The sequence below is a fragment of the Salmo salar genome, chromosome 02 (assembly GCF_965601325.2).
Source record: "Salmo salar chromosome 02, fSalSal1, whole genome shotgun sequence".
NCBI lineage: Eukaryota > Metazoa > Chordata > Actinopteri > Salmoniformes > Salmonidae > Salmo > Salmo salar.
This window is the reverse complement of record NC_138292.1, coordinates 46,197,179-46,224,190: the sequence shown is the minus strand read 5'-3', so window position 1 is coordinate 46,224,190 and position 27,012 is coordinate 46,197,179. Positions and strand designations below refer to the sequence as shown.

The following is a 27,012-nucleotide window of genomic DNA, read 5'->3' as shown; positions in this document are numbered from 1 at the left end:
AAATGTGGAGAGGAGGGAGTGAAAAGATGCCAGGTCCGCAGGGAGGCTAGTTTTCCACCATTTCCGCTCGGCTGCCCGGAGCCCTGTTCTGTGAGCTCGCAATGAGTCGTCAAGCCACGGAGCAGGAGGGGAGGACCGAGCCGACCGGGGGGATAGGGGACATAGAGAGTCAAAGGATGCAGAAAGGGAGGAGAGGAGGGTTGCGGAGGCAGAATCAGGAGATTGGTTGGAGAAGGATTGAGCAAAGGGAAGAGCAAAGGGAAGAGGAGAGAGTAGCAGGAGAGAGAGAGCGAAGGTTGCGACGGCGCAATAACATCTGAGTAGGGGCAGAGTGAGTAGTGTTGGAGGAGAGGGAAAAGGTATACAAGGTAGTGGTCGGAGACTTGGAGGGGAGTTGCAGTGAGATTAGTAGAAGAACAGCATCTAGTAAAGATGAGGTCAAGCGTATTGCCTGCCTTGTGAGTAGGGGACGGACGGTGAGAGGGTGAGGTCAAAAGAGGAGAGGAGTGGAAAGAAGGAGGCAGAGAGAAATGAGTCAAACGTAGACGTAGGGAGGTTAAAGTCACCCAGAATTGTGAGGGGTGAGCCATCCTCAGGAAAGGAACTTATCAAGGCGTCAAGCTCATTGATGAACTCTCCAAGGGAACCTGGAGGGCGATAAATGATAAGGATGTTAAGCTTGAATGGGCTAGTGACTGTGACAGCATGGAATTCAAAGGAGGAGATAGACAGATGGGTCAGGGGAGAAAGAGAGAATGTCCACTTGGGAGAGATGAGGATTCCAGTGCCACCACCCCGCTGACCAGATGCTCTCGGGGTATGCGAGAACACGTGGTCAGACGAGGAGAGAGCAGTAGGAGTAGCAGTGTTTTCTGTGGTAATCCATGTTTCCGTCAGCGCCAAGAAGTCGAGGGACTGGAGGGTAGCATATGCTGAGATGAACTCTGCCTTGTTGGCCGCAGACCGGCAGTTCCAGAGGCTGCCAGAGACCTGGAATTCCACGTGGGTCGTGCGCGTTGGGACCACCAGGTTAGAGTGGCAGCGGCCATGCGGTGTGAAGCGTTTGTGTCGCCTGTGCAGAGAGGAGAGAACAGGGATAGACAGACACATAGTTGACAGGCTACAGGAGAGGCTATGCTAATGCAAAGGAGATTGGAATGAAAATTAACTAAACAACTGGGGAAGCGAGAGAGCAGGGCCTCCCTCACTGAAACACTCAAATATAACTTTTCCAACTTCCACTTTAGAAATTATAATTGATTTAAACTACAGTGGTTCAATGTTTCCAGGAATAGGCTCAAACTTTGTTTATTCAGCTAGATAACTTGGTACAGTATTCTTCCTTGAAACCCACCCAGTGTGAAACTATGGCATACATATAAATAAACTGAATAACAAAAACAACAAACCATGACGCAGAGTAAACATACACGTACTCAAAAACAAGCTCCCACAAACCCAGGTGTAAAAAAAATTTAATTTTTTTTTTACAAAAAATACTTAAGTATGATCTCCAATTAGAGACAACAAGGACCAGCTGCCTCTCATTGGAGATCATCCCAAACAAAACGCAACATAGAAATACAAAACTAGAACCTGACAACATAGAAAAACTCAACTAGAAAACCCCCCTGTCACGCCCTGACCTACTCTACCATAGAAAATAACAGCTTTCTAAGGTCAGGACGTGACACATAATCATTAGATCATTTGTTTCGTACTCTCCATATGCAGCTTATTTTTGGTCGCAGGTTCTCAAAATAGCACTGCTGGGTGATATAAAAAGTCGTAGTCAATCAATCAATGACAATGTTTCTTTAATTTACAATATGTAGAAACTATGAGAATAGAAAGGTTCAGAACTTTTGTAACCGCACAGTTGGTAAAATATATGGCAAATAGAAATAAAAGCTGGAGGGTCTTCAGAGATGGATGGGAGGAGTTGAGGGTAGCTGAAGGACAGGACTAAAAACAAAGGATAACTTGTAAAATATACTGTGTCTGTAAAATGTATGAATAAGCTGGAAGTAGAAGCCTAAGAGTTGTCCATTAAATAATAAAGGCAAATAAATATTTTATATACACTTAGGTTGGAGTCATTAAAACTCCTTTTTCAACCACTCCACACATTTCTTGTTAAGTATAGTTTTGGCAAGTCGGTTAGGACATCTAATTTGTGCATGACACAAGTAATTTTTCCAACACTTGTTTACAGACAGATTAATTCACTGTATCACAATTCCAGTGGGTCAGAAGTTTACATACACGAAGTTGACTGTGCCTTTAAACAGCTTGGAAAATTCCAGAAAATGATATTGTGGCTTTAGAAGCTTCTGATAGGCTAATTGACATCATTTGAGTCAATTGGAGGTGTGGCTGTATTTCAAGGCCTACCTTCAAACTCAGTGCCTCTTTGCTTGACATCATGGGAAAATCTAAAGAAATCAGCCAAGACCTCAGAAAAAAATTTGAGCACCACCAGTCTGGTTCATCCTTGGGAGCAATTTCCAAACGCCACGTTCATCTGTACAAACAATAGTACGCAAGTATAAACACCATGGGACCATGCAGCCGTCATACCATTCAGGAAGGAGACATGTTCTGTGTCCTAGAAATTAACGTACTTTGGTTGCGAAAACTGCAAATCAATCCCAGAACAACAGCAAAGGACCTTGTGAAGATGCTGGAGGAAACAGGTACAAAAGTATCTATATCCAGAGTAAAACGAGTCCTATATCGAAATAACCTGAAAGGCCGTTCAGCAAGGAAGAAACCACCGCTACAAAACCGCCATTAAAAAAATCCAGACTACGGTTTGCAACTGCACATGGGGACAAAGATCGTGCTTTTTGGAGAAATGTCCTCTGGTCTGATGAAACAAAAATAGAACTGTTTGGCCATAATGACCATCGTTATGTTTGGAGGAAAAAGGGGGATGCTTGCCAGCTGAAGAACACCATCCCAACCGGGAAGCACGGGGGTGGCAGCATCATGTTGTGGGGTGCAGGAGGGACTGGTGCACTTCACAAAATAGATGGCATCATGAGGCAGGAAAATTATGTGGATATATTGAAGCAACATCTCAAGATATCAGTCAGGAAGTTAAACCCCAAGCATACTTCCAAAGTTGTGGCAAAGTCAAGGTATTGGAGTTGCCATCACAAAGCCCTGACCTCAATCCTATAGAAAATTTGAGGGCAGAACTGAAAATGCGTGTGCGAGCAAGGAGTCCTACAAACCTGACTGAGTTACACCAGCTCTGTCAGGAGGAATGGGCCAAAATTCACCCAACCTATTGTGGGAAGCTTCTGGAAGACTACCTGAAATGTTTGACCCAAGTTAAACAATTTAATGGCAATGCTACCAAACACTCAATTAGTATGTATGTACATTTCAGACCCACTGGGAATGTGATGAAAGAAATAAAAGCTGAAATCACTCTACTATTATTCTGACATTTCACATTCTTAAAATAAAGTGTTGATCCTAACTGACCTAAAACAGGGAATTTGTACTAGGATTAAATGTCAGGAATTGTGAAACTGAGTTGAAATGTATGTAAACTTCCGACTTCAACTGTACACATTTACAAAAAAAATATGGGGATTGGAAATGCAGACAATTACATTGATGGACGCCACAATCCATCAGCTATATTAAAGCTGATCTACACCCTATAAAAATCTATTAAAATAAATCTATGCAAAGGAGATGTCGCTCTGCATCAAGCAAATGGTGGTCCAACCAGATTCTGACTGATTTTCTGATCCTCTTCTTTTTTTAAACTTTTTTTTTTAAAGGTATACGTGCCCTACATATACATATCTGTATTCCCTCTCATGTGAAATCCATAGAATAGGGGTTAATGAACTGTAACTCAGTAAAATCATTGATACTATTGCATGTTTTATATTTTTGATTTGTTTATACATGTGTGTTAGCTTTAGGGCTGGGGGGAAAGTTTGACACCAATCAGGCCGTCGAGGACTGGAGTTGCCCATCCCTGAGCTATAGGGTGGTCGGCCACAGCGGTTGAGAAAATATGCCTTCAAATAATCCGCACAGTTAATCCATTTATTTAATCTACACACACATTAGATTGACTGACTGAGACCCCCTCATTTTTATTGAATTAAATATTTACTTTCGAACAGACACTACACATTTTAGAATGTTTCTAGAAAGGAAATTCATTAGTCATCTAAACCATTTATAACATTTTGTAAATCCATCTGCTTAACTTTTGCATAAAAAGTGTTGGCGTTGTCTGAACATATCCCACTAGGCACACACAGGTTGAAATTAATGTAATTTGTTAACGTATTGTGTCGTGGAATCAACGTGGAAAATACGTTGGATTTGAAAAACGTCATCGACCACTACTGTTCATCTCATTTCAACCAGTGTTGTAAACATTGAAATTAAGGTAAAGCTTCAACTTAAATACATTGATGTAACAACCTGTTCAGGTTAAGTCAATCTAATTCCAACAATCTTCAGAACTATTTCATTTAGTTTAACGTTTCCACGTAGAAATGTAACTAATATTTGGTTTTCCATATATATATCTTTTTGGTGGTTGAAATTGTTATTTTATATTTTACTAGACATTTTATTTGACCTAAATGTTGATAGTAAAATTACATGTTTGAATCAACGTCATTGTTTCAACGTCACGCTATCAATCTAAATGGAGGTAAATTGAAACAAAATGTCAAGTCACAATCCAACGATTCCTGCCTGAACAGTGACTCCTACTGTTGTGAGGGGTAATGCACTTCAGTGAGAACGAGTCTATCATCCAGATGCTTACCTCTATGTCCCGTGCTTAGTTGTGTTCGTTTCAGCTGAGCTATCATGTCAAAACATCTGTTTTGCGATACACACAAGGATGAAGGAGGAGACCAACATAACATGGGCATAGAACGTAACGGATGGACGCTTTCCCCAGGTTTAGTTACATTATGAGTAGTGGTCACTTATTACAAATATGCATTTATTGTAATTTATTTTTCTCCTTTCTTGTCTGGTGAATTTATTTTTTGTTTTAAGGAACATAAGTGTGTTTATTGTTCCTGAGGAGGGAATGATATAAATTGACTAAAATTGATTTGAGAATGTTTTGGTATGTATCAAACGGTGGAAGGAAATTAAAAGTAGGAAATGATGTGTTATGGGTTAGAAGTTAGAAGAACTGTGACTACATTGGGGATCTGAGGGGGCTCATAAATGAAGGTTATGATAGTAGAGGGGTGTTATATCTAGAGACTATGTATATTATTAGAGGAAGATAACTCACAGAAGAGAAAGGACAGCTGGCTGTGTAAAATATAGGGATGCACAACATAGGGACAATTCTGAGTAAATTGAACATTACACATAAGAGTAAAAGTGATAGTGGTGAAATTTTTGAACACTATGGTAAAAGTTTAAGAGAGTTATGACTTGGAGTTTTAAGAGGTTGGATATTCTTCCAACTGGAAGACACTTGACTGATTACATGTTATTCTAACAGCAGTTGCTGTAGGGACCATAATTTGGCTATCATTATGTGTAAGTATATCTGTGGCAGGAGGCCAGGTATTTAGACAGAATGTTTACATAGGGCTGTTATTTAAATATTACAAAGTATTGATCTTGTTGTCAGGAAATAACCCATGTGTTAGTGTGTATGTCCTCAGGAGAAAAAGCAGCACACAAGAAGCCAGAAATAACCAGGGGCACGGGCTGAATTCTGGAGATTGAGTGTACATCAAGATACACCAGGCTGGGGGTATACTTCTTACAGCACCTGCAGTGGTAAAGATCATCATGTCTCTCTTCGGTGGGCGCATAATTCTCACAAGAAGTAAGGTCCGGCTGAATAATGGGTGAGCTTGAAAACACCATGACAGAGGACGTGGAGAGAGTGAGAGAGACTAGATTCCACTGTAGACATACAGTTGTTGGGTTTGGGAGCTACTTATTTTATTGGTTAATGCATCATATGAAAAAGGACAGATGTTAGGGTAATTGTGCTCTAAACAACATGTTGAAGGCAATAATGCGAAAGCATATACAGTGTTGAATTAAGAAGATAAGATATAATGTTGATTAGGGATATGCCTATCGGGTGAAATGGACCAGATGGGGAAACAAAGTGAAAATGACATGATTTGGGAACACCTCTCTGAACCTGGGGCCGAAAGGGGAAGACTGGGTGAAAGCATGAGGAAGCTTTTTAGTGCTTTTATTTTTGTGGATTCCAGCAGAAAAGTATCCTGGAGGCATAGAGTCAGGTGAAGAGAGAGTGGGAATTGTCATGGTCTCAGATTTCGGTTTTCATGAATATATTTGTGCATAACATATCACATTGTCAATACTGTTGTGTTTTTGTTTTTCACTTTCCAAGTCTTATGCTTAGGAACCAGAAGGAGAAGGGTCGCCAGCTTCAGCTGGAATGTTAGTTGGTGTATGATGAGTGATGGAAATAAGTGGATGTATGGTGTAATCATAAAACAGAGGCCATAGGTCTCTAAGTTTGAATGCCTCACAGAAAGAAGGCAGAAACCTGAACCAGGACCAGAGGTTCCACGTCTGGTGATCCAAGAGACCAGGTCCGAGTGTTCCGGAAGAAAGGAATGAGCCAAGGAGAGAGGGTCCCTACAAGGTGGCTCGAACAACGTTAACTGCTGTCCAGGTGAAAGGAAGCAATACGTGGTACCATCTAAACCACTGTACCAAAGTCCCGTCGGAAAGGAGGGGACAACCACCAGGCCATGAAGGAGCAGAGGAAAGGCAGGAGCCAGGCAGGAGCCGAAGAGGAGGTGGACCGAGGAGCAACTTCCAACAGCAAACAGACACTCTCTCCTGAATATCCAGAGAGTCCAGGGATGGGGAGGAGTGACATGCCTGTTGCTCCTGATGACATACCTACGCTGGCAGATACCCTTGACAGAGGTGCTGTCCAAGGGGACGGAGAAACAACGACAGGAGAATGGAAAGGAGACTTTCTGTCCTCACATGGTCTTCTTAACAGACAGTGAAACAGGACAGATGAAGAACGGTAGAATGGCCTTGACAGCAACAGCGACAAACCTAGAAGAAATTGTAAAATCACCTCCCACTAGAGATTAGTACACAACAGCTAAACGTGGGATGGACAATTGCAATTTGTGTAGCAAATCACCTTTGTCTGATCTTTTAATAGTACATGAACTTGCATCTTTTGAAGAATGTGTTAGGTGGAAAATGTTCAATGTATTCAGAGAAAATACTACATACCTTTGTGTAACATAGAATGCAGCTTGGCATTAGGTAGCACTAAAGGTAGAAGTGAATTAAACAAAAATATGTTGGGAGAACATGAATGTGCAACATATGACTTAAGAACTGAATTAAATGGTCCTCATAATGATAGGTTTACTATTGTAAAAAGTAGATATGAATGTTTCTACAGCTATGGAGATAATGGGATAGATGTGAGAAACACTACAGTTAATTGTTCAACAATTTGGGTGTTAGAAACTGCAGGAGTTAGTAAATTTGATGATAAAGGAATGATTATGGTGTTCAAGGGTTTCCTGTTTTTAGTAAAGCTCCTGATTATTATGTGCTTGATTGAAAACTAGACTGATGCAATATGTATAACCTGGTAATCATTTACTATGGAGTGTATTGTCTATTTCCTTTCTACCTTTGACAAGGGATAAATTAAGTTAGAACTTCTGAATTTTCTATACTTAAACTTGTGGGTAAAATGGGGAAATTCCAGTTACAAGTGTCCATGGACCATGTCCTTAGTCCTTTAGCAGGTGTTTTCATTTGTGATTTCACTGTTGTTACAGAGGTGTCTACAAGGAAGGATCTTGTTTAAGTGTCGTATTTAGAATGACTTTATAAGGGTTTTCTTATTTTCTTTATGTTTTAAATAACTGAGATAACCTCAGGCAAGGCTATGTACTACATGCTCATTGCTTCATCATAATATATTGGTTTATTATGTGTGTTTTAATTTTCATTTCTAAGGTTGACTGGGTCTTTTACTCTTGTCTATGTTATTGGATTGGAGATGTTTGGTCCAGTTTATGTCTATATCTTATTTCACATGTCGTTCTAATGTTCATTATTCTGTGAGTGTATCATTCTGCTTCCATCCTTGTTGCTTGTATTTAGATATTATTTTAGTGTGGGACTAATTAGCCCCAGAGGAGGGATTTATGTGGGAGATAAGCAGATGTGCTGAAGGGGAAAGAACATAAATATTTTGGCTATAGGAGGAGAAGAAGACATCCGGATCTGATAGAGCAACAGACCACGGTGGGAGGCATAGCGACCTGACAACCACACTTGAGTTATGCAGAAAGGGCCCCAAATACTCAAGATAGCCAGACAAAGAAGTACAGAGGAAAGGATGAGCATACACTGCATGCATTATTTTTGTACCACATGAGGAGGCCCTGCTAGCATTATAATCTATACAGCTGTCAGATGTGGGCGTTAACAAGCAACAACTGATATGGAGAGATAATGGTAAAGAACGGTCAAGGGAAGCTATTTTCATATAGAGGGAGGGGACTCTATACGTTATGCAAAGACAGAATCATATTAAAAAAAAAAGGACTCTGTAATATGAGAATTTAGTCTTTTTCATGGAGGGGCTCGGCTCTGTTGCGTGTGTGGTAGGGTCCTTCCATGGAAGGGCTCGGCTTTGCTACTCTGTATTAAAGTCTATATTGAATTCACAAGTTCTTGTAAGAGTATTATGTTCTTAAGACAATTTTCCACGACAATCTCCAAAGTCCATGTCTATAGTCTCAATCAACCACACACAATGCAGAGTTACAGCAGTGCAGTACAGCACCGGTTACACTTCCATACTCATTTGCGTGGACCAGGGTTCCCAAAACTCAGTCCTGCCCTGCCAAATTCATTATATGAATAATACACTTTTACCTTTTGGATATTGTATTTTTATATAAGGGATGGTTGGTTGATTTAAAACAAAAAATGTAGTCTACAAAATTATGATGGATTCACGTCATCAAGCAAAGTTGAAGAATTGGGCTAAATCAAACTACTTTAGGTGCATTTCAAGTTTTATTTGTTTTAGTGTGTTTCTTTGACTTTGCTTTATGGTTTAGATGGATATGTGAATCCAGCATATCGATGATTCATTTGTAGACCTATTGAATCGTGAACGCTACCAATTAACATTTTAAGGGAGATGATCTCACTGAAGTGTATTACTCCTCCTAACAGTAGGAGCCACTGTTCAGGCAGGAATCGTTGGACTATGGCTTCACATTTTATTTCAATAGGCCTCTTTATTCTAGGTTGATGGTATGTTAAAACAATTGCATTGATTCAAACATACAATTTTACTATCAACATTCAAACAAGGTCACATAACATGTGTAATCAAGTATAAAATTCAACATAATTTTCAACCATTCAATATAAGATGAAACCTATGTTTCTATGGAATTTGATGCAATTTCAACATATACATGGTTCTGACGATCATCTTGAAATTAGATTGCTGTATGAACCCATCAGTCAGGTTGTCAATTTAAGTTGAAGTTTTAACTTAATTGCAATGTTTACGTTAGTTGAAATTAGATGGTTAACTTTTTTCAAATCCACTAATTCCGCATCACAATATGTTGACAAATTATGTTGAAACAACTTCGATTCAACTGTGGAATGCGGTGATACATACCTTAGGATAGTCACCAAGACCAGAATATTTCCTACAAGCCCCGTTGAACAGAGGATGCCAATGAGAGAAGGCAAAATAGTGGTCTCTGTTAGATGGACAAAATTATAATAAATCAGATCATGGTCATTGCACTCATTGTCCCAAGACTCATTGAGAAGAATTTGAGAGGTCCGATTCCAGAATACACGTCCGTCCATGGTGGAAAAGCAAAAACGGATCCAAGAGCTGGTGATGAATTACTGAAACTGAACTAAATATATTGTTTCATGGTCAGGTGGTGGTGAAGAATTTCCAATCATCACTGCTGAACGGTGGGAACTAACGTTCTCCTGAAGACTTGCAAATGAAACTCCAAGAGCGCATTACACACGCAGTTTGAACAGACGCGGTATACAAACTCATTTGCATTGGTCATGCTCGGTATGCTGTTTATCAAACGGAACACATTAACCAGATTTGATACATTCCCAGAGCATAACAGGATGTTTTCTCTTGAGATAAGATTGCGGTGATTTGTCCAAACGTACTATTAAAATGTTATTATTAGACATGTCTTGTTTTCTGTAAGGTTTTCAAAACATAATACTGACTGTTCCTTGTATTTTCTTCATAGGGGACTATGTATAACAACTATTTCCAAATGTAATGTTAAACATTTAAGTGTTAATAAAAATGTATCTGGTGAAATTACTGTTTTCCTCTTTACACATTGTGCAAATGCACAACAACAACATTCTGACTGTCTAAAACGCTACCAAAGGTCAATACATCGTGTAGGCCTATGTCTGATCACTGTAGTGGATCTCCCTGAGTTCCCTAGTCAAATGTAGGCATGGAGTTGTACAGTGCCTTGAAGTATTCACTCCTAGACTTTTTCCACATGTTGTGTTACAGGCTGAATTTGAAATGTATTACGTTTAGATATTTTTGTCACTGAACTTCACACAATACCCCATAATTTTAAAGTTAATTGTTTTTAGACATTTTTACAAATGAATGAAAAGCTGAAATGTCTTTGAGTCAAGCATTCAAACCCTTTTGTTATAGCAAGTCTAACTAGATTCAGGAGTAAACATTTGCTTAAGTCCCATCATAAGTTCATGTGCAATAAGTGTTTAACATTAAAAAAATAACTACCTCATCTCTGTACCCCACATACAGATAATTGTAAGGTCCCTCAGTCGAGCAGTGAATTTCAAAAACGAAGACCAGGCAGGTTTTCCAATGCCTCGCAAAGAAGGGCACCTATTGGTAGATGGGTTAAAAAAAAGCAGACACTAGGTATCCCTTAGAGCATGGTGTAGTTATTAATTACACTTTGGATCGTGTGAATACTTATGTAAATTTGATGTTTGTTTCATTTTCAATACATTTGCAAAAACATGTTTTCACACTGTCATTATGGGGTATTGTGTGTAGATGGGTGAGAAAATATTTTGAATTCAGGCTGTAACAACAAAATGTGGACTACGTCAAGGGGTAGGAATACTTTCTGAAGGCACTGTATACCATAAATGTATTCACAAATGGACTAAAAGCTGTCTGTGAGCTGTCCTCTGGAAGATAATGTTCAGAAGACGGTTTACGCAAAACACGTACTGCACACCAGCAACCCTTAGAAAACCACAGTGGTCATCTTAATATTAATGACATCAATATCTGTAGTTCAGTGCCTGTACACGACGGAGCCATGTAATGTGGTGAAAATAAAACCCATGGTATGCTTACACAATAGCACACAATAGTGTCATGTCCAATGTAACACCCACTATCAAGGGAGGAGGACGTTGCATGCAATTTTCTTGTTGATATCTACAGCACACACACACACACACACGTTGAAACTCAGAAGAAAAGTCAACACGCACAATTTAGTTAAAATAGCAATGGTTGAATAAATCAACATTGTTTCCACATCATGGAGACAGCCAAGGAACCCTTTTTTCTAAGAGCGTAGAACACAAAGGATTTACATAAACCTGTATGTTTAATTTGTCCCCTATGACTGAACTATTTCCCGAGTGGCGCACCGGTATAAGGCATTGGACCTCAGTGCAAGAGGCGTCACTACAGTCCCCGGTTCAAATCCAGGCTGTATCACATCCGGCTGTGATTGGAGGTCCCATAGGGCAGCCCAGCGTCGTCCAGGTTTGGCCGGGGTAGGCTGTCATTGTAAATAAGAATGTGTTCTTAACTGACTTGCCTAGTTAAAGGAAAAAATAAAATAAAACTACATACAACTGAAGATGCAGCATTAGAGGAGAATCACAATGTCCAAGAGTTCTCATTTCTTTGAAATACCTGTTGCTCCCTAATAACACTGCCTTGCGCAGACACCTGTTTGAATTGCCAGTAATCTGTATTACAAGGACCACTTCTCAGTGTTACCAGATGTTCTGGCAAAGAATCCTCATTATGCATCTAAAAGACCTGGTGAGAAAACCCCTACTAGGCAGGTAAACACAGACAGATCCAAATATGACCTAGGAATGGGAAAAATTGTGCTTGTACACTAAGCACAACTTTGCTGAAATCAGGAATGGAGCCAAGTTGAGAAAATAAATGGGAAAGCGATTAGAAATCGGCGGAGATCTAACATGAAGAGAGCACATTTTGACACTCCTCTGTTATCACCCCACTGAGCCCACATGTGTTTGGGGGAATCAGAGTCCAGGCAGGCAGGGATTTCTATCTTCACTCTAGGCAGCGGGCTGACTGCTGGAGCACTTTGCATAAAGATAAGGGGATGAAGAGGATAAATAATTGCTTTATTGTCTGAAGGATTGGAAAGAGACCATCACTTATAACTGAGTGGTTAAAAGACGAAAAACAAAACAACAGTGGTATCATAAATGAACCAGACATGTCAAAAGTCCCCACATAACAACATTGCATTATCGTGATAGCTACAGTGTGGTCGGATGATCTAATTTCTTTTGCAAGCCTTTTTCATAAAGGAACCATATATTAAGCTCTCACGTCACATATTACAAGACGTGATAGAGCTACAGTGCCTTGCGAAAGTATTCGGCCCCCTAGAACTTTTCGACCTTTTGCCACATTTCAGGCTTCAAACATAAAGATATAAAACCGTAATTTTTTGTGAAGAATCAACAACAAGTGGGACACAATTATGAAGTGGAACGAAATTTATTGGATATTTCAAACTTTTTAACAAATAAAAAACGGAAAAATTGGCCGTGCAAAATTATTCAGCCCCTTTACTTTCAGTGCAGCAAACTCTCTCCAGAAGTTCAGTGAGGATCTCTGAATGATCCAATGTTGACCTAAATGACTAATGATGATAAATAGAATCCACCTGTGTGTAATCAAGTCTCCGTATAAATGCACCTGCTCTGTGATAGTCTCAGAGGTCCGTTTAAAGCGCAGAGAGCATCATGAAGAACAAGGAACACACCAGGCAGGTCCGAGATACTGTTGTGGAGAAGTTTAAAGCCGGATTTGGATAAAAAAGATTTCCCAAGCTTTAAACATCCCAAGGAGCACTGTGCAAGCGATAATATTGAAATGGAAGGAGTATCAGACCACTGCAAATCTAAGAAGACCCGGCCGTCCCTCTAAACTTTCAGCTCATACAAGGAGAAGACTGATCAGAGATGCAGCCAAGAGGCCCATGATCACTCTGGATGAACTGCAGAGATCTACAGCTGAGGTGAGAGACTCTGTCCATAGGACAACAATCAGTCGTATACTGCACAAATCTGGCCTTTATGGAAGAGTGGCAAGAAGAAAGCCATTTCTTAAAGATATCCATAAAAAGTGTCATTTAAAGTTTGCCACTAGCCACCTGGGAGACACACCAAACATGTGGAAGAAGGTGCTCTGGTCAGATGAAACCAAAATCGAACATTTTGGCAACAATGCAAAACGTTATGTTTGGCGTAAAAGCAACACAGCTCATCACCCTGAACACACCATCCCCACTGTCAAACATGGTGGTGGCAGCATCATGGTTTGGGCCTGCTTTTCTTCAGCAGGGGCAGGGAAGATGGTTAAAATTGATGGGAAGATGGATGGAGCCAAATACAGGACCATTCTGGAAGAAAAACTGATGGAGTCTGCAAAAGACCTGAGACTGGGACGGAGATTTGTCTTCCAACAAGACAATGATCCAAAACATAAAGCAAAATCTACAATGGAATGGTTCACAAATAAACATATCCAGGTGTTAGAATGGCCAAGTCAAAGTCCAGACCTGAATCCAATCGAGAATCTGTGGAAAGAACTGAAAACTGCTGTTCACAAACGCTCTCCATCCAACCTCACTGAGCTCGAGCTGTTTTGCAAGGAGGAATGGGCAAAAATGTTAGTCTCTCGATGTGCAAAACTGATAGAGACATACCCCAAGCGACTTACAGCTGTAATCGCAGCAAAAGGTGGTGCTACAAAGTATTAACTTAAGGGGGCTGAATAATTTTGCACGGCCAATTTTTCAGTTATTTATTTGTTAAAAAAGTTTGAAATATCCAATAAATTTCGTTCCACTTCATGATTGTGTCCCACTTGCTGTTGATTCTTCACAAAAAATTACAGTTTTATATCTTTATGTTTGAAGCCTGAAATGTGGCAAAAGGTCGAAAAGTTCAAGGGGGCCGAATACTTTCGCAAGGCACTGTATGTAGCTATGGTCGGGCATTCTAAGGTCTGTTGCTGCCTAAAAACATGGCCCTGCCCAGTCACCTGTTTGAGCAAGTGATCTGTATTACGGGGTTGACCACTTTTCTCACACCCAGACAGAAGCTAAAGGTCACTGCTTAGCAGCATCAGTCCATGGGTAGCTCTCACTGTTGCTGAAGTCAGTGTCAGTATTTTTATTTGCTTTTATTGGTTACTCTGTCTTCAAAAGAGAACATTACAATCAATATTTTGACTTTACTTCCTGAACTTGTCAAATAAATAACCAGACGGACAAATAATGTCTCAGTCAATTCTCTCAAGGTGGTTGTGAGTCATTAGGTGGAATACGATCAGTCTTACCAGGGGCTGGAAGACCTACTGTAGACTCAAAACAAACAATACAGTTCTTCTCAAGAGAGTGTATAGTACTAATGTTTTTAAGAATCTATCAAACAATATGATGACAGACACCAGAGTATGTGAGTGGAGCGGCGCTGGAGTGGAGCGAGGAGCGGAGCCTGCCCAATTTGACTGGAGAGTGGAGAGAGATTCCCAAAGGCTGGAGTGTCCAATTTCGTGCCAATAGCTTCTCCAGTAGCACTCACTTCACAAACTCGGGGCATACCCGACCCAGCATGCATTTGTAGTCTACTTGTGGGCTGCTTTAGGCCCTTGCTTTAGCTACTGTCATGGAGTTCGCTAAATATTTTCATAAAGAAACTGAAAAAAACAAGGTGACTTACAAAGATGAGGACCAAGAGCAAGAGAGGGAGTGTGGTGATGTAATGTCCACAAATAAAGAATCATTGTGGATTCTGAAAAGACACAAATCCTGAAAGCATGATGGTGTACTTACTACGTGCACATGCTAAAAGAAAGGAATGAGGTGGTTAGCTAATTAAGTCATTGCAGCCAAGTATTTATAAACAAAAAATCTGATCTCTTAAAAGTTTCCTTCATTTTTGTTCTATTATCTATACAATAGGCCATAATTGATTTTGGCCCAATAGGCCTGACATATTTAATCTTTCAAGCAGCTTACCGTTTGGTTGAGTTATTTATTTATTTTATTCCAAAAAATATTTTACCCCTTTTTTCGTGGTATCCAATTGGTAGTTACAGTCTTGTCCCACCGCTGCATCTCCCGTACGAACTCGGGAGAGGCGAAGGTCGAGAGCCGTGCATCTTCCAAAACATGACCCCGCCTAGCCGCACTGCTTCTTTGACACAATGCTCACTTAACCCGGAAGCCAGCCGCATCAATGTGTCGGAGGAAACACCGTACACACTGGCAACCGAGTCAGCGCGCATGCGCCCGGCCCGCCACAGGAGTCGCTAGAGCGCAATGGGACAAAGACATCCTGGCCGGCCAAACCCTCTCCTAAACTGGACGGCACTGGGCCAAATGTGCGCCGTCTCATGGGTCTCCTGGTCGCGGCAGCTACGACGCAGCCTGGGACCGAACCAGGATCTGTAATGACACAGCTAGCACTGCGATGCAGTGCCTTAGACCGCTGTGCCACTCGGGAGGCCTGGTTGGGTTATTTTGCCTAAAAACCTTAAAAAAAATTAAAAAAACTTTGCATGCCTGCCCAGCCTGGCAAGAGTGGCCAAAAGGGTGTTCAACATCCCCAGTGGGTCTGCAAGCACAGAGAGGATATTCTCTACTGCTGACTTGCTCTCCAGGCACCATCGCATGAGCCTGAAGCAACAGACTCTGGCCAAACGGGTGTTTCTAAAAATGAATTCAAAGGCAATGAGGCATTGTTCATTTCATTTGTATTTAATTCTAAGTAAGTCACAGCTAATATGCACAATTATACACTATGATGATTTAATTCAACAAAGTGTTGTGCAAATGCTGAGCGCTTAATATCCCTGACTCCCTACAAGCCTAGCGTGTCGCGTTCACTAATTCGACACAATATATTCCTTTATAGGCTATAGCCATGAAGTATTTGAAATAATATAGCCTAAATAATTCATTTCCATTCCTTTTTAGGCTCCCTTTGTGGCTCCTGACCTATTTAGAGTGTTTATGTGCATTTTAACATGACATGTAGCCTATTTGAAATGATATGAGGCTTCATACATTCACCTTTTCATGTTTATTATAAAACTTTTCATTCAAAACATATGGTTTGGTTTCAATACTTCAAAACCAAATAGTATATCCAGGTAGTCACACAAATTGATGGGTGTTGGTTAAATTGTGATTTTAATGAATGGAGTGAATTTGGAGAGACAGTTTTTTTCCTGTGAGCAAGGACGGATTTTAGCGGAGTGGTTGGAAAGGATATGGAGCACCAGAGCTTGAGCACCACTCCATGAGCAATGAGTGGGATTTCTGACCCCTCAACTCCACTCACATACTCTGACAGACACTAATACAGTGAGTATGGTCGGGACTCATACCTTGTTGTTTGCACACCTTATAAAGAATACCTAATGGTAAGCTGCTGAGCCTTTTATATACCAAGAGAGTGCCCAACCATAATTATCATGCCTGTCTACATCCATTCTGACATTCAACAAACTGTATGGGGACATAAACAAACAAGAAACCGCTCCCCCACAGGCAGTGTTTCTGGTGGGTGGAGACTAATGCGGAGAGGCATAAAACTGTCCTACCTCACTTTTACCAATACAAAGGGGCGATAAAACTCTAGACCACTTTTATTCTACCCACAGAAACACATACAAGGCCCTCCCTCGTCCTCCCTTTGGCAAATCTGACCATGACTCCATTCTCGTGCTTCCTGTTTACAAACAAAGGCTCAAACAGGAAGTACCAGTGATGCGTTCAATACGGAAGTGGTCGGATGAAGCAGATGTGAGGCTACAAGACTGTTTTCCTATGTTCTGAGATACATCCGATACCATTGAGGAGTTTACCACAACAGTCACATGCTTCATCAATAAGTGCATGGATGATTTCGTCCCCACCGTGACTATATGAACATATCCAAACCAAAAACCATAGATAACAGGCAATATCCACCTAGACTAAAGGCTATAGATTCCACTTACAAGGAATAGGACACGGACATGGATGCATACAAGAAAGCCTGCTTCGACCACCAATGAGACATCAAACACGCAAAAGGACAATACACTCAGAAAAAAGGGTTCCAAAGGGGTTCTTTGCGGAGGGATAAGCTTCTACCAAGAACCTTTTTGATCAGAAGAACCCTTTCGGACAACAAGGGTTCTTTGTAAGGGAAAGGGTTATATAACCTTTAACATCCTTAGCACCGTTTTTAGAAGAAAGTGTTCTTTGATGATTCTTTGGAAGGCAAGAAGGATTCTTTGGAAGGCAAAAAGGCTTCTACAAAGAATCATATAATATTTTCCAGCATGCTCTACTGCAGGGATATTTTCAGAATTGTTTGTTTTACTGTTATATCAGCTGTTTTTGCATTGATTGGTTGATACATTTTATGCGACACAAAGATAAATAACATATCGATTTCTAAACCAATCGAATCTGTTAGTAATTGGTTGTTCCAGTTTTCAATCTTCACTTCCCTGGCAATCATTCTGAATGCAGGTTGTGGGTGATTAACAATTCTTCTTGTTGGATATCCTAACTCTAGCTGGATTCCAATAGGAATTACACATCACTTTGCAAGCCAGCATAATGTGACTTGCAGGCCTGATGTGGCCTGTAAACCAGGAGATTCCTAACACCCCTGTGTTTGGGTATAACTAGGCCCTCAAAGAAAGGCCTTATATATGCAATGTATTGTCATAAATCATTCCATTTTAAAGGCTAATAAGGCTGGTGGAACTGTTCATAGCGGGTTCTTGGAAGAACGCTCTAAAGATAAAAGGGTTCTTGGAAGAACCCTTCATAGAGGGTCCTAGGTAGAACCATTTACAGGGGGTTATTTGAAGAACCCTCTGCAAAGGGTTCTACCCAGAACCAAAAAGAATGCTCGATGCTCGTCGTATGCGGCAGGGCTTGCAGACGATAACAGATTACAAAAGGGAAAGCCTTGTGAGATGCCCATTGATTCAGAACTCTTGTGTGAAAGCCCTAGTTTTTCCAGATGACTGTGTGATTTCACTCTCCATGGCCGATGAGAGAAAAATGTTTAAAACAGGTTAACACAGACGGAATACCAAGACATGTTCTCAAAGCATGCGCAGACCAGCTGGCAAGTGACTTAATGGACATTTTCTATCTCTCCTTGTCCCAGTTTGTAATCCCAACATGTTTCAAGTTGACCACCATTGTCCCTGTTCCTAAGAGCTCCAAGGAAACCTGCCTAAATGACTATCGCCCTGTAGCACTCACATCTGTAATTATGAAGTGCTTTGAAAGGCTGGTCATGACACACATTAACACCATCATCCCAGACCCACTCCAATTCAAATACCGCCCCAACAGATCCACAGATGACGCAATCTCAATTGCACTTCACACTACCCTCTCCCACCTGTACAACAGGGGAAATCTCTTTCTAAAAATGCTGTTCATAGACTACAGCTCAGCGTTCAACACCATAGTCCCCTCCAAACTCATCACCAAACTATAGAGCCTGAGATTGAGATTGAACACCTCCCTCTGCAACTGGATCCTGGACTGTGGTGAAGGTAGGCAACAACACCTCCGCCACGCTGACCTTTAACACGGGGGTCCGTCAGGGGTGTGCACTTAGTCCCCTCCTGTACTCGCTGTTCACCCACGACTGCCTGGCAACGCACGTCTGCCTTACGACACAACAGTGGTAGACCTGATCACCGACGGCAATGAGACAGCCTACAGGGAGGAAGTCAGAAGCTTAGCAGTGTGGTGCCAGGACAACAACCTCTCCCTCAACATCAGTAAAACTAAGGACCTGATCGTGGCCTATAGCAGAAAGAGGGGAGAGACCCAATCCACAGGACTGTAGTGAAGAGGGTCGAAAGCTAAAAGTTCCTTGGCGTCCACATCACTAAGGACTTAACATGGTCCACACACACCTGCACTGCCGTGAAGAGGGCACGGCAACACCTCATCCCTCTCAGGAAGCAGAAAAGATTTGGCATGGGCCCTCGGATCCTCAAAATGTTACATAGCTGCACCATTGAAAGCATCTTGACTGACTGCATCACCTCTATATCAGGCGGTGTCAGAGAAAGGCCAGAAAAATGTATTGTTCACACCGTTTACATCAGCTCTCGTATCAACAGACTCCGAGACAGCTTCTACCCGCAAGCCATAAGACTGCTAAATAGCCATAATACTGTTAAATAGTCAATTAATGGTTACTTGAACTATCTGCACTGACCCTATGCACACTCACTAGACTATAAATACAGTACACACACTCCATTGACACCCCCACAACAAACACACTTTTACACATAATTTGCTGCTGAAACTGTTATTTATTTTATTCTTATTATTATATATTATGATGCCTAGTCACTTTACCCTGCCTTCATGTACATACACTACATTTATTGGTATTTATTCAACTAGGCAAGTCAGTTAAGAACAAATTCTTATTTACAATGATGGCCTACCGGGGAACAGTGGGTTAACTGCCTTGTTCAGGGGCAGAACGACAGATTTGTACCTTGTCAGCTCAGGGATTCGATCCAGCAACCTTTCGGTTACTGGCCCAACGCTCTAACCACTAGGCTATCTGCCACCCCTACATGACCAAAAGTATGTGGACACCTGCTCTTCAAACATCTCATTCCAAAATTATGGGCATTAATATAGAGTTGGTCCCCCCTTTGCTGCTATAATTGCTTCCCTACATCTGGGAAGGATTTCAACTAGATGTTGGAACATTACTGCGGGGACTTTGGGCGATTAGGCCTGGATACGCAGTCCGTGTTCCAATTCATCCCAAAGGTGTTCGATGGGGTTGGGGTCAAGGCCATGTGCAGGCCAGTCAAGTTCTTCCACACAGATCTCGACAAACTATTTCTGTATGGACCTCGCTTTGTGCACAGGGGCATTGTCATGTGAACAGGAAAGGGCCTTCCCAAACTGTTGCCACAATGTTGGAAGCACAAAATCATCTAGAATGTCATTGTATGCTGTAGAGTTAAGATTTCCCTTCACTGCAACTAAGGGGCCTAGCCTGAACCATGAAAAACAGTCCCAGACCATTATTACTCCTCCACCAAACTTTACAGTTTTCCCTATACATTGGGGCAGGTAGCGTTCTCCGGGCATATGCCAAACCCAGATTCGTCCATCAGACTTCCAGATGGTGAAGAGTGATTCATCACTCCAGAGAACGCGTTTTCACTGCTCCAGAGTCAAATGGCGGTAAGCTTTACGCCACTCCAGCTGACATTTGGCATTGCGCATGGTGATCTTGTGTGCGGCTGCTCAGTCTTGGAAACCCATTTCATGAAGCTCCCGACGAACAGTTCTTGTGCTGACATTGCTTCAAGGCAATTTGGAACTAGGTAGTGAGTGTTGCAGCCAACGATTTTTATGCACTGAGCTTGTGTGGCCTACCACTTCATGGCTGAGCCGTTGTTGCTCCTAGACGTTACCATTTCACAATAACAGCACTTACAGTTGACCGGGGCAGCTCTAGCAGGGCAGAAATTTGACGAACTGACTTGTTGGAAAGGTGGCATCCTATGATAGTCCGATATTGAAAGTCACTGAGCTCTTCAGTAAGGCCATTCTACTGCCAATGTTTGTCTATGGAGATCGCATGGCGGTGTGCTCAATTTTATACACCTGTCAGCAATATGTGTGCATGCAATAGCTGAATCCATCAATTTGAAGGGGTGTGTACGTACACTACATATACAAAAGTATCTCCCTCAAATACCTCGTACCTCTGATGTGTACTGCTACTCCCTGTACATAGCTCCACAGTGATCTGGTACTGGTACTCCCTGTACATAGCTCCACAGTGATCTGGTACTGCTACTCGCTGTACATAGCTCCACAGTGATCTGGTACTGCTACTCCCTGTACATAGCTCCACATTGATCTGGTACTGCTACTCCCTGTACATAGCTCCACAGCGATCTGGTACTGCTACTCCCTGTACATAGCTCCACATTGATCTGGTACTGCTACTCCCTGTACATAGCTCCACAGTGATCTGGTACTGCTACTCCCTGTACATAGCTCCACATTGATCTGGTACTGCTACTCCCTGTACATAGCTCCACAGTGATCTGGTACTGCTACTCCCTGTACATAGCTCCACATTGATCTGGTACTGCTACTCCCTGTACATAGCACCACAGTGATCTGGTACTGCTACTCCCTGTACATAGCTCCACATTGATCTGGTACTGCTACTCCCTGTACATAGCTCCACATTGATCTGGTACTGCTACTCCCTGTACATAGCTCCACATTGATCTGGTACTCCCTGTACATAGCTCCACAGTGATCTGGTACTCCCTGTACATAGCACCACAGTGATCTGGTACTGCTACTCCCTGTACATAGCTCCACAGTGATCTGGTACTGCTACTCCCTGTACATAGCTCCACAGTGATCTGGTACTGGTACTCCCTGTACATAGCTCCACATTGATCTGGTACTGCTACTCCCTGTACATAGCTCCACATTGATCTGGTACTGCTACTCCCTGTACATAGCACCACAGTGATCTGGTACTCCCTGTACATAGCACCACAGTGATCTGGTACTGGTACTCCCTGTACATAGCTCCACATTGATCTGGTACTGCTACTCCCTGTACATAGCTCCGGTACTGCTACTCCCTGTACATAGCTCCACAGTGATCTGGTACTGCTACTCCCTGTACATAGCTCCACATTGATCTGGTACTGCTACTCCCTGTACATAGCTCCACAGTGATCTGGTACTGCTACTCCCTGTACATAGCTCCACAGTGATCTGGTACTGCTACTCCCTGTACATAGCTCCACATTGATCTGGTACTGCTACTCCCTGTACATAGCTCCACATTGATCTGGTACTGCTACTCCCTGTACATAGCTCCACATTGATCTGGTACTGCTACTCCCTGTACATAGCTCCACATTGATCTGGTACTGGTACTCCCTGTACATAGCTCCACAGTGATCTGGTACTGGTACTCCCTGTACATAGCTCCACATTGATCTGGTACTGGTACTCCCTGTACATAGCTCCACATTGATCTGGTACTGGTACTCCCTGTACATAGCTCCACATTGATCTGGTACTGCTACTCCCTGTACATAGCTCCACATTGATCTGGTACTGCTACTCCCTGTACATAGCTCCACATTGATCTGGTACTGCTACTCCCTGTACATAGCTCCACATTGATCTGGTACTGCTACTCCCTGTACATAGCTCCACATTGATCTGGTACTGCTACTCCCTGTACATAGCACCATTCTTGTGTATTTTATTTTATTTGTCGTGTTACTATTATTTTTTTTTTAAATGTTAAAATCCGTATCATTGGGAAGGACTTGTAAGTACGCATTTCACGTTTTTTCTCAAATTTACTCTTGAGCCAACATCTGCAGAGTTTACAGTGAATGTGGTGCCCACGAACATTGTGAATATTGTCTTTAATAGGCACATTGTAGACAGAGCAACACGCTTCTCTATAACCCCGGCCTTTGTGTACGGATGACTGACTCTTACCAGTATATCCATGGGGAAAGAGTTAGTCATGCTACTTTGGGACGGCTGAGTGGAGACATCCAACATGTGACATCAAAAACCCACTCTCCTCTCACCCTGTGCATCACCGCCAACGGTCTCTCTCCTAGTTATACATTTTATACACACATTTTCTGTTAGCTTTGAAGATTGTATTTTCCCTCTTAGTATGACAGGGTCATGGGAGTAAACAATGGTGATGCCCAAACCCTCCCCAAGAAACCTCTCAAAGTACTGTGCACACACACAAACACAATGACAGCAGATATGAAGTAAACAATCATTTAAACCATTTTATTTGATCATCGTGTCTATTTTGGCTCGTAGCTATCACATTCATAAAGATATTTTCTTTTTTACATTAAAACCACAATCACCATTGTCTTGATGATATTGCACTTCTGTCGTCTCCTTCACTTCCTTCCTGGACCCTGGTCTCCTGTCACTTCTCCTCTGTGCCCCGTGTCCCTCGCCCTCAGTCTCTCCACCACGTCACAGTTTGCATGACTGGATGGCCATGGCGTCCTTGGGCCAGTGGTAAGAGTCCACAGCAAACTCGTCATAGTCGGTGCTGTAGATGAGGGAGCGCACAAAAGCCTCCTTATCCTCAGGCTCCGGGTACAGCGTCGCCATCTTGTGCTCGTAGGCAAACTCCACGATCTGTAAGACACACAAATGCGATAGTTCATAGGTGTACACTGTATAGACTGAGTAGTATACAAAACGTTAAGAAAACCTGCTCTTTCCATGACATAGACTGACCAGGTGAATCCAGGTGAAGGCTATGATCCCTTATTGATGTCGCTTGTTAAATCCACTTCAATCAATCAGTGTAGATGAAGGGGATGAGACAGGTTAAAGAAGGATTTTTAAGACAACTGAGACATGGATTGTGTATGTGTGCCATTCAGAGGGTGAATGGGCAAGACAACTCAATATTAGGAAGGTGTCCCTAATGTTTGGTCTACTCAGTGTAAGTGTGAAGACCTATTGAGGGTATGGAAGCATGAAGAACTAAGGACATGTTCGTGTGCGTGTGTGTGCGTGCAGACGTGTGTGTCTGTGTGTGCGCTCACTTTTACAGCCAGCTTGAGAGAGACATCTCTGATGGTGTTCAGGGGAGGGTACAGTCTTCCCTCCGACAGATCCTTCTCTGTCACCAGGTCAGCAATGGTCTGTCAGAGAGCAACCAAATGGAGTTATGCACACACAGTCAAACAGATATTCGGCACAGATAACACATACACACATTTTACTGTAAATAGTATTGAGACATTGGAATGCATTTTAAATCAAGTTAGATTGGATTAGATGTTCGATATGATATACTGGCTAGGTGGGCATGAGGGTATAATGGGTGGCAATCCGTGTAGATAATGTGGCTAAGACTTGGCATTCATCCCGCCCTCCTGCTGTTGCGCAACCGCCCTCCATCCTCAGTCTACCTCATTGGCAGGCTAAGTGTGGCTCTCATACGCCTGAGGCCCATGATGACAGTATCAAATCAAATATGAAATTGTCATTCAGCACTGCACCCCCCCACTTATGCATCACTGTGAAGTTTTAATCGTCTCCCATGTCTGCAGAGCCAGGCAGCAGAGAGCAAAGCGAGCCGATTGGCATTCGCACAAGAACAGCCCTATGAGAGGTTATCAGTTGGCCATTTTTTCTGACGGTTTATTAACTGGGCTCACGGGGATATTATTATATTTGCCATGCCACTGAGCTGGGGACAGACATGAGGACATGCTTAAGGGATTTCCTTAATGATCTGTAAGCACAGACTGGGTTTCACTGTAGTGTTTTTGCAGACTTTAGTGTAGTATTTTTGCGGACTAAAGTCTGCAAAAACACTACATTGAATACTGTAGTATTTACAGTAGTATACTGTAGCATTTACAGTTAACTATAGTATAAATACTGTAGTAAAGTAACTAGTAACTATAGTAATTAATGTAGTGTTTTTGTGGACATTACTGTAATATTTACTATAGTGTTTTAATTTTATTGTCCTTGACATCAAAGTGGAGTCTTTCTCCTTCAGGAAACCTACTGGAGAATTTTAGGTTTCTCCAGTAGGTTGTACATAACCTGTAAGGAGGTAGGACTGGGGTCTGAATGGATAGTTCTGAGATTCTGCTCTTTTCTATATAACTGAGGTATATACTTTACCTGGCATGTAGGTTTCCTAGGTGGCACAAATTGCGATATGGGGGAGGGGAATGGGCAAGGTAAATGCACATTCGATACCGTAGAATTTACTATAGTTAAAAAGTGTAGTGTTTTTGCGGGCTGTGTTTTTGCAAACATTTCTGTAGCATTTACTACAGTGCTTTTTTTGCGGATAATACTGTAGTGTTTACTATAGTATTCTACAGTAAACTACGGTTTACTATAGAATTTTATAGTAAACTGTAGTAGTTTTCATGTAGGGTCTCCAGAAAGGAGTGAAGATGAAGAGGGAAGAAGAAAGAGGGTAGAGATATGGTGGAAGAATTATAGCGAGATTGAGTGAAAAGAATTGAGAAAGAGATACGGAGGCAGAAAGAGAGAGAGATATGGAGTTGGAGAAAAGACATGAAGAGAGAAGGAGAAGAAGAGATATACAAAAGGAGAGAGATAGATTAGGGAGTTGAATAGGAAGTGATAGAGAGAAAGGAAGAGAGAGTGTTGAAAAAGAGACAGGCCAGATATAGGAAGATACAGAGAGAGTCAGTTGAAGAAGAGAGAGTTGGAGGGTGTGTGTGCGCGTGGGTGTGTATTAAGAGGATATTTTAATGAAAGTCTGTCACCAAGCTATTTGAAAGAAAATAAACTGATAATTGGATGGATGCATTTGTGTGTGTGTGTGTGTGTGTGTGTGTGTGTGTTACACCTCTGCGGTGGTGAGGAAGATCTCATCGGTGACGTGTCGGATTGCACAGGCGGTGACGCCCAGGCCAACTCCAGGGAACACGTATGCATTGTTGCCCTGGCCAGGGAAGAATGTCCGCCCATCAGGGAGGGTCACGGGGTCAAATGGACTGCCACTGGCAAAGATGCCCCGCCCCTGGACCAAACAAGTGTCAAGGGTGTCAACATGGGAAAATATATTATACTGTGCATATACTGTACCCCTCACCTCTAAATTAACTTTCCCCTAGGGTCATTGTTGTAAGTACAATATGTGCTCTTAATCAATTTATGGAGTGTCCAAATTCGGTCCCACTCCAGTACCTCTGTGATGGCGTAGCACTGCTCGGCAGTGCACTCTGCCTTGCTGGTGGGGTTGCTAAGGGCGAAGATGATCGGCCTCTCATTAAACGAGGCCATGTCCCTGATGATTTCCTCCGTGAAAGCTCCAGAGATGGCTGCCACACCTAGAGAGCAGGATCGTATTCAGTAGGCACCAAACGGAAGAAAACGGACTGACACAGGGAGGGACTACCTGAATTTAAACCCAATACGAAATGCTCACTTTCATTTTCCGTTGTAAAATGTTTTGCTACGGTGTATCCTAATGAATAAGACCCACGAGAGAACACACTAACCATGCAGATTACAAACTCTAACCCAGGGGTTGTAAACCATCTCTATCCACCTGGAGAGATATTGAGTAATTGGAATTTCAATTAAATCTCTGATTTACTGGATTGTATTGAATTATAATCTGTATAAATAAAAGGTTAAATGAAAATCCAATTGACCCCCTCCCCGCCAGTGAGCTGATTAGTGTATTACCTATGATGGCTGTGGGTTTGAGTTCATGCACCACATCTACCAGATTCCTCATCTGCTCGTGCTCGTGGGCAAACCTCTCCTTCTCATGGGTCAGGTGGTCTCTGCCCTGAGAGTGGAAGAGAAATAGTTGGAAGACAGATTATGATGAAGCTTGTTTCTACACATGCCAACTGGCAGCAGCCAACAACTTATGCTCTATTTGATGATCTCTGAAATAAATACATAGAGGGATTCAAACACAGACACAAAAACACAAAGACTATCTGCAAGAGCCAAAGATTCTGAACGTCTCCACCCTAACCCACTTAAGGGAAATACGCTTGATGGGGTTTCAGTGGAGTCAAGTGCT

General features: G+C 42.0%; 1 protein-coding gene and 1 pseudogene across 1 annotated transcript in view; both read right to left on the bottom strand.

The window, feature by feature from the left end:
* LOC106581760 (melanin-concentrating hormone receptor 2-like) overlaps positions 1-9,897 on the bottom strand; it is a 56,944-nt pseudogene extending 47,047 nt beyond the window's left edge.
* Positions 9,898-23,211: 13,314 nt separating this feature from the next.
* Positions 23,212-27,012, bottom strand: part of me1 (malic enzyme 1, NADP(+)-dependent, cytosolic) — a 130,098-nt gene continuing 126,297 nt past the window's right edge. The window contains exons 10-14 of the mRNA XM_014168666.3: positions 26,664-26,769; positions 26,160-26,302; positions 25,819-25,992; positions 24,020-24,118; positions 23,212-23,603 (exon numbers count right to left, since the gene is read on the bottom strand). Coding sequence (XP_014024141.2) covers positions 23,436-23,603; positions 24,020-24,118; positions 25,819-25,992; positions 26,160-26,302; positions 26,664-26,769 — 690 coding nt within the window. The 3' untranslated portion in view covers positions 23,212-23,435. The remainder of the gene's footprint in view (positions 23,604-24,019; positions 24,119-25,818; positions 25,993-26,159; positions 26,303-26,663; positions 26,770-27,012) is intronic.